This window comes from Parus major, chromosome 1A (assembly GCF_001522545.3).
Source record: "Parus major isolate Abel chromosome 1A, Parus_major1.1, whole genome shotgun sequence".
NCBI lineage: Eukaryota > Metazoa > Chordata > Aves > Passeriformes > Paridae > Parus > Parus major.
The window spans coordinates 254,296-263,115 of record NC_031773.1 but is presented as its reverse complement, the minus strand read 5'-3'; the positions used below and the strand labels follow the sequence as shown (position 1 = coordinate 263,115).

At 47.4% G+C, this 8,820-nt stretch overlaps 1 protein-coding gene across 2 annotated transcripts; it reads left to right on the top strand.

Annotated features, from left to right (window-relative positions):
• Window positions 1-2: 2 nt before the first annotated feature.
• SMKR1 (small lysine rich protein 1) lies at window positions 3-5,015 on the top strand. Of its 2 annotated transcripts, none has more exons than XM_033514633.1 (3): window positions 3-525; window positions 2,995-3,053; window positions 4,738-5,015. In XM_033514633.1, the coding sequence occupies exons 2-3, from the start codon at window positions 3,051-3,053 to the stop codon at window positions 4,939-4,941; spliced, it is 207 nt and encodes a 68-aa protein (XP_033370524.1). In that variant the 5' UTR covers window positions 3-525; window positions 2,995-3,050; the 3' UTR covers window positions 4,942-5,015. The 2 variants fall into 2 exon arrangements, with proteins under 2 accessions (XP_033370524.1, XP_033370523.1); XM_033514632.1 differs by lacking the exon at window positions 3-525 and adding an exon at window positions 2,240-2,368.
• Window positions 5,016-8,820: the final 3,805 nt, after the last annotated feature.

Below are 8,820 nucleotides of genomic sequence, written 5' to 3'. Positions count from 1 at the left end.
TTTTTACTGAGAGAGATTAGAAACACAAATTCTTACCTGAATGTCTGGGTGGTGGAGGATGGGACAAACTTATCCTGGACTAAAATTTATTCACACCATCACCACCAAATTTTCTGCTTCCCAGAGAGAGATCTCCACAGAAAACCTGAACCTCTGCATAAAAAAGGGACTTAGGGAGAGGCTACACCTTTATTTGAAATATTTATGTCCCATCCTGACAAACAAGCAGCAGTTTCAAACTTTTTTTGCTTCACAATGAGGATTTTCTCCTCTTTAAAAGATTCTCAAAAGAGCTGGGGGGCAGCAGTTAAGGAATAATCATTTTATATGTCCAGCAAGGCAGTTTCAGAACCAAGTTTTGGGTGGTTTCTGCACAGCTGGAGGAACATCTGTTATCTCACCTCAACAGGACTGTTGGTTCCAGGAACCCTCCAGTGTTCCCAGTTCTTTTTGTAATTGCAATAAAGAAGTTTTTTTGTTTGTTTGTTTTCACCCTCCAGGTGGTTGATGAAGGTTTTGCTGTGGGTAAGTCCTTTCCTTCAGCACCTCAGCACAGATTATTCTGTTTTCTTGTGGATTCTTCCTATTTCCTAGGGATGTAAAGCATATGGAATTGAGTTATTAATTTCTCACTCTTCTCTAAGCAACTTTCCAGCTGGTTGGTGAATTTAATGCAAATTTCCGTGAAAGATAAAAGGCTACAAAGACACAAAGTTCCTTTCAGAAGTGTAAAAAGACAGTGATCCCAAAAAGAAAAAAAAAAGGGGGGGGATTTAGCCTTTATCCATTCAGTTTGGCAGTGTTAAAAATAAATACCCCTCCTTTTTCCCCTGTGTCCTGACTGACTCTGTATTTATCCACATGTAACCACAGAAATGACTGTATGAGGTCAGGCTGATTATACTCTGGAGTTTGAGAAGCTTCCCTTAATAATTTATCAAAGCCTTGCATGTGTAAACAGCAGCTTGTTCTGCAGCCAGGTCCAAGCACTGTCACCAAACACTTGACAGCACAGGACGATTTTTGTCTCCTTGACTGAACATTTCACCGCTCTGCGCCTTCATTTTTGCCTCAATAATTATGATGTGGCCTCCCAACAGTCGTCTTTGCTAAAAGGAGATAATTAGTGTAATTACGATTGTTTCTTTTGTGCCGTGTGGTTTGTTAATGCAAATGACACAAAGTTTCCCTGAACAAAGTGGAAAGCAGGGTTGGTTTTTTTTAATTTTTCTTTCATTATCAAAGGGTCATTCATGAGAATTTTATTCCCAGATCCACAGACTTTTCTCCTGAGCTACTCTACCAAGTCTTTTTATTAGGGAAGAAGGAAGTTTCCTTATACAGCAGAGAGCACGTTTAGAGAGGTTGATGTTAAAGATAAAAATAAACTCATGATCTAGGCAGACTTGCTGATGTGTTTGTTGGAGTTTGGCAATACTGCATTTTTTTATTTTTTTTTTTTCTATGAGGGATTTCAGCTCCTACTGATATTTTACACTTGTGCCTATTTTTTTAGTGCTTTGCAAGTGAAAACCTGGTGCTGAGGCATCAGGAGAGACTCCTCTCTCCTATTTTTCCCAAATTTAAAAATCACCCCGCCTTTAGAAGCATTACTACCCTTGGATAAAACAGTTGTGTCTGAAAAAGGTGCAGAGAACAAAATGAACCTTTCATGTTCCTATTCCTCCCTCAGACCCCTCCACCTCCATCTATTCCCTGCATCTCAAGCCTCGATTTATGGGAATTTATTGGAAATATTCAACCTCCATTACACGTCATTTTTCAGGGCCTGCTGTCCAGAGCTGTGGCTCTGCAAGGAGGCAAAGCAGAGGTTGTTTTTTAAATATTTTTGTGGTGAAAGAAGCTGAGTCAGGTATTTAAACAGACTCCCCCGTGACACGCAGCAATAACGTGAATAGTCCACCAAACGCCAATCTTTCCAAGACCTTTGGGAAAGCACGACTTGTTCCACTCCTCCTCGCAGCTCGAAGTTGTTGTGCTGGGGGTTTTCTCGCCTCCTTGTGACATTTCCCTGGGGCTTTTGGCTGTGGGTGGGACAAGGGCGGTAATAGCGGCGGCCGCCCCCCTCAGGCCCCTCATCCCCCCTCAGAGCTTTTCCCGCCCTTTTCCCCGCGACGACCGCTGCGGCGGGAAGCGCGCGCGGGAACCGCCCCCCGGCAGCTGATTGGGCAATGGGCGTGTGCGTCAGTATCGGATTGGACAGGGAGCTGTCAATCAATCTCAGACCCCGCCCCTGAGGTCGCTATGACAACGCGACGCTGAGGGGAAGGAGAGGCGGCCATGGCGGCTCTGCGGGGGAAGAGGGGTCGGGATCGCTGAAGAGCCGCCGTGATGTGGGCACAGGAGGGTGAGATTCTGCCATTTCTACACGGACGCGGTGAGGCAGGTGGAGTTGGGGCAGCCGCGGGAGAAAAGGAGGTTCAGGAAGGACCTGCTCGCTCATTACAGCTCCCTGACAGGAGGGTGCAGCCAAGTGAGGGTCGAGCTCTGCTGCCAGAGAACAGGGACAGAACAGGAGGAAACAGCCTCAAGTTGTGCCAGAGGTTGAGGCTGGATATGGGGAAAATTCCTGCCCTAAAAGAGTTTCCCAGCCCTCGCACAGCCGCAGGGTTGGATGGGGTTCCCAGCCCCGGAGGGATTTCAAAGCCATGTGGATGTGGCACCTGGGGACACTTGGGGTCGGTGGTGGCCCTGGCAGCGCTGGGGAGCGGCTGGAATTGGTCTTGGAGCTCTTGTCCAGGATTCTGTGATTGTAAACCTCGAGGGCTTTGCTGGAAAGCTCAGTGTCTTGAAATTTGACAATTAGCAGCTGATTTCACAGGTGCGAGTCAGCTTTTAGGGATGACCCACCTCGACCTGTTTTTGCGAGGGAGTAACTATTTTTTTCCCTTTTTTGCTTCAAAGTTTAGTGGGGACCTACACAGACACAGGAGCTTTATACTGTGTAACTAACCGTGTAATTTTGTGTTGTAGGATCCATCTCCAGGGCTTGATGTGGAGTCCTGGCCGCTCTGTGAAAAGACTCAGCCATGGTAAAACACCTTTGATCCTTCAGAAGTGTTGATAACACTTTTTTAAGGAAAAAGATCCTTGTTTTTAACCAAAAGGTTCCTTCCCACAGCTGCAGGACAGAACTGACCTGCCCAAATTACCTTTGTGTTCAAGTGTAAACCTAATTCTGATTTTTTAGCTATTCTTGTTCTTGGCTTCAGGCTGTAAAATTTTGTACATAGCATATAGAGCCTGCAAGCTCTATCTTTTATATTTTTATATATTTTATATATATCAAATCTTTTATATTTGCGAAGATCAGCTACAGGCTGAATTCCTACCAGGAACCTCAAACTGTTCATAAAATCTACCAGAGACACTGGGCAAAGAAGGAATGGGACTCAGGTGGCTGGCTGGCTGTAAAATCTGGCACAAACATGTCCCTGTGAAGGGAGCACATTCCAGCATGTAAAATTCCACAGATTTCCACAAATTCTGTCTGATTAAGGTGTGTGAAAGAGGCTTGTTGCCATCCCAAACCTATATCTGAGCTCAAGTTCTGCAAATAATCTGCCATCAGCTGCAGTTCACACTCTTATTTTCTCTCTTTTTTGCTTCTGTAATAGAGGGTCTGTGTGTTTTATGTAGAAAATTTGATTTATTAATTTTTCTTTAGCTGTTCACATTCTTTCGTGCTGTGCTCCCGGCTGATTCTGAGGATTTTGCCCTTTACTCTGTTCTCACACCTCAGAGCACAAATGTTTGTCTCTTTTGCACTTAGTGCTGAGCTGTGACAGGAGTTTTTAGAAATGATGACATGGAAAATGTGCTACATACGTGGGTTTGGGTTTGTGTAACCACCAGTGGTGGGAGAGCAGCTCCATCCCAGCTCTGTGGAAGCTGTGGGAGGGACTCCTGATTTCCTGATTCAAGAGTCACAAGCAGACACACAGGAAAGGATGAACACAGGCAGATTTACTTCAGGATTGCATCCTCATGCAGTAATTAAAAAAAAACCCAAACAATTAATAGGTGGAAAAGAACTTTTGTGCACAAACCTTTTTTTTTTAGCCAGATGGAAGCACAGGGGGATGGTGATGAGCTCAGTCTGATGGCTTTAGAGGTTCTCACAGCCTGCAGAGCAAACAGGGATTGGGTGAATTAATTAACTGATTAAATTTAATTAATTAAAGTTGTATTAATGCTTGTGAATCCTTGCATAAAAATCACCACAAAGTGATTTTTTTGGGTCGGGGTGAGGGGCTCTGAGCTAATGCTCCGAGCCAGGACTAAGATGGAGCAAAACAGCTGCTCTGGGATGTCTTGGGATCATGGAATGGTTTGGGCTGGAAGGACCTTAAAGCTCATCTCCTTCCAACCACATTCCGCTGTCCCAGGCTGCTCCCAGCCCCAGTGTCCAGTCTGGCCTTGGACAATTCCAGGGAGCCAGGGGCAGCCACAGCTGCTCTGGGAATTCCTTCCCCAGATCCCATCCATCCCTGCCCTCTGGCAGTGGGATCCGTTCCCTGTCTCCTGTCCCTCCAGGCCTTTCCCAAATTCCAGCTCTCCTGGAGCCCCTCCAGGCCCTGGAATGTGCTGGAAGCTCTCTCTGGAGCCTTCTCCAGGCTGAGCATCCCCAGCTCTCTCAGCCTGGAATCCTCCACCCAAAAGTGAGACAGCAAAGACCCAAAACCGAGTGGGTTTGTGGTCGTTTTCTCTCCGCAGGCGGGCAAAGGCAAAAAACGCAAGGGTAGGAAAGGCAGAAGATCCAGAAAGGGTGGAAAGAAGCAGGTGAAAGGAGTGGATATCTTCAGCCCAGCTGCCATGCTCAACGCTTACTACATCTCTCACAACGCCGCTGCCTTCCTGGAATTCCGGGGCTATCCCTGGCCTGGCTCTCTCAAAAAGAAGGGGAAGAAAAAGAAGTGAAAATCAAACTCCCCCCATGAAGAACTTTGCTTCGTGATTAAATCCACCCTAACCTCTGCTGTGGTCAGCTGAAATATTTTCTGTGTCCAAAGGCACTTTTATGGTGGATTGTGCCCAGTGAGGAGTGGCAGGGGACACTGTGCCATTGTCACTCCAGCTGTGGCCCCTCAGTCTGAGGGATGGAGCACTGTGCCTTGGCAGGGCTGAGCTGGGGCTGGGTTTACCCACCCTGCTGCCATTCCTTATGGATGGGATGAGTCCCTGAGACCTCCCTGAGACCTCCCTGAGACCTCCCTGAGACCTCCCTGAGACCTCCCTGAGACCTCCCTGAGACCTCCCTGAGACCTCCCTGAGCTCAGGAGGGATTGAAGGAGTCGTGTGAGGAGAAGCTGAGGGAGCTGGGAAGGGGCTCAGCCTGGAGAAAAGGGGGATCAGGGGGAATTTCTGGCTCTGCACAACTCCCTGCCAGGAGGGGACAGCTGGGGGGGATTTGGGATCTTATCCCAGGGAACGGGGACAGGAGGAGAGGGAACAGCCTCAGGATGGGCCAGGGGAGGCTCAGGATGGGCAGCAGCAGGAATTTCTCCATGGAAAGGGTGGCCCTGGAAGTGCCCAGGGAGGTTTGGAGTGCCCATCCCTGGAGGTGTCCAAGGAAGGGCTGGAGGTGGCACCCGGTGCTCTGGGCTGGGAACAAGGTGGGGTCAGTCACAGCTTGGACTGGATGATCCTGGAGGTGTTTTCCATCCCAAATGATCCTGGGAATGTGACTTAGGCCTTGTCAGGGACTCTGTTACACCCAGCAGAGTGGTGATGGCTGTCACTCACTGTCACCATTCTCAGCCCAAACATCCTGGCTGGACACCACAAGCTCCATGTCACAGCTCAGTGTCTTGTGCTGCATTTCCTCCACGGGAGTTCAACACAGCCCTGGGGAAATCATGAAGCACCACCTTGAGAGGAGCTGTGCATCTCTCCCAGGCCTTTCCACCCCTCCAGCTTCCAGTTCCTTCCAGTTCCAGGTAACAGCCAATTATCGTCAAAGCAAGCCAATAAATCCTGTTTCTCCAGCCTAAAACTTTCCCTTTCTGAGGAGTTTTTGACCAGGGAAAATCATAACTGGTGGCATTGCTTGTCAGCCAGCTGCTGTCATTTGTAGCTTGCTGCAAACTCCACTGGGTTTGTTTTACCCACCCTAGAAAGCTAAGGGTAAAATTGATGTTTGGGGGGAAAAAATTAAATATATATATTTATTAGAAAGGTTTATTTAAGAGCCATTTGGTTGCAGAGGAAAACAGCCATGCAGCCATTTAGGCTGTTATTATCTACAGTAACATGAGAACACAAAAGCATAAAAGTAACACTTAAGAAAATGTGATACAAGGAAAAGAGAGAAAGGATAAGAGGATAAAGATCTCACCACCCACAGGTCTCGTGGTGAGAATTGGTTGTTGCAATCCCACTGTCGGTTGCTCCAACTGGTGGTCACAGAGTGGATCCACCTGGGGATGAGGGGAAATCCCGAAGAGGTGTCGGGAGAAATGCACAGAACACAAAAATCTGGGTTTGTATTCACTCCACTTGCCTCCCCTGGAGCGGGGAGTTCCATCACCCTGGATGATGGAATCTTGTGGGCCACTTCGGGCCTCTTTGACACCTTCAGAGATGATGCAGCTGCCTTTTGTATCGGCACAGTTCAGTCCCTGTGGCCCATGATGGCCCTTTATGGCCGAGGTGAACGCCTCGGGGCTAGCTGTGAATATCCCGATATTCCAGGGCAGGGGAATTATCCCAGCAGAATTCCCGAGCTGTGAATATCCCGATATTCCAGGGCAGGGGAATTATCCCAGCAGAGTTCCCGAGCTGTGAATATCCCGATATTCCAGGGCAGGGGAATTATCCCAGCAGAATTCCCGAGCTGTGAATATCCCGATATTCCAGGGCAGGGGAATTATCCCAGCAGAATTCCCTGGAGCAGGGACAAAGAGGCAGTGTCCTTGATAAAAAACTCCCTTATCAGTTTGTGGCCTTTGCACATCATAACTCGCCCTTGATTGTTTGAGCTGGCAGCATCAATCTCTCTTCCAATATCCGGTTCTTCTTCCCAGATCTGGGATAATTGGATGAAAGTATCGCCTTTGTCTTATCCCAGCTTCAAAATCCAGCATTCCACTTGGAGGTGTTTGGGGAGGGGTGGCTCTTGTGGTCACAGCTGGACTGCAATTCCAGTTTGCCACAGTGGGCTAAAGCACTTTGATGATTTTAGCAATGTTTAAGCCACAAATCAGTCTCTCACAACATGTCAGGAAAATCAGCACGGGATGGAAAAGCTGGGAGCTGGAAAAGATCACCAAGTCCAGCCATGACCCCAGCACTGTGTTCCAGGAAAATCACCATGGGATGGAAAAGATCACCAAGTCCAATAATGAACTCAGCACTGTGTTCTCAGGAAAATCATGACAGGATGGAAAACTTGGAGCTGGAAAAGGTCATCAAGTCCAACCATCAACCCAAAGTCCAACCATGACCCCAGCACTGTGTTCCCAGGAAAATCACCACAGGATGAAAAGATCACCAAGTCCAACCATGAACCCAGCACTGTGTTCTCAGGAAAATCACCACAGGATGGAAAAACTCAGAGCTGGAAAATATCACTAAGTCCAGCCATCAACCCAGCACTGTGTTTCAGGAAAGTCACCACAGGGTGGAAAACTTGGAGCTGCAAAAGATCACCAAGTCCAACCATCAATCCAAAGTCCAGCCATGACCCCAGCACCGTGTTCTCAGGAAAATCACCACGGGATGGAAAAGCTTGGAGCTGGAAAAGATCACCAAGTCCAGCCATGAACCCACTACCATGTTCCCAGGAAAATAACCACAGGATGAAAAGATCACCAAGTCCAATCATCAGCCCAGCACTGTGCTCTCAAGAAAATAACCATGGGCTGGAAAACTTGGAGCTGGAAAAGATCACCAAGTCCAATAATGAGCCCAGCACTGGAAGATAACCATGGGATGAAAAACTTTGAGCTGGAAAAGATCAACAAGTCCAACCATCAACCCAAAGTCTAGCCATGACCCCAGCACTGTGTTCTCAGGAAAATCACCACGGGATGGAAAGATCACCAGGTCAAATCATCAGCCCAGCACTGTGCTCTCAAGAAAATAACCATGGGATGGAAAACTTGGAGCTGGAAAAGGTCACCAAGTCCAGTCATCAACCCAGCACCGTGTTCTCAGGAAAATCACCATGGGATGGAAAAGATTCCCCAAGCTCACCCACGACCCCAGCACGGTGTTCACGGTGTCCCTCAGGAGGGACGCCCAGGCCGCTGGATTTCCTGTTTCCCCGCTCAGCAGCTGAGCTGCCCCGCTCAGATGCTGCAGGATGTGGTTTGCAGCTCTGGTTTGTTCTGAGCTCTGCACCTACATCTCCTCCTCATCCCTCTCTCGTGTTCTCGCTCCCCCAGCACCCACCAGGAAGTCTCTGGTCACAGCAGCTCGCAGCTATTTCCTCCAGTCATCACCACTCTGGAGCCAGACATCTCTTGCAACCTCCGTGTTCAGCATCTCCAGCTAAGAAATTAATTAAAAAAACAAAATATTTGATTTTTGTGTGATATATTTGCCACACAGTGCTATGAGGGATAGATGTTTCCAAGAGCTGAAGTAGGAACTGCTTAATGTGGTTAAGGATGGTTAAAAGTGAGCAAGGTCATTTTTATATCTGTTGTAAAATGGAGCTATAAAGGTGTCAAAACTCCCAAGTTCCAGTATCTGAAATTTGCTAGAATATTTATTAGTTTGATATTAATATTATTAGTAGATTACAATATTTATTGTATATAAATATATACAATAGATTTAATTATATTATTATAT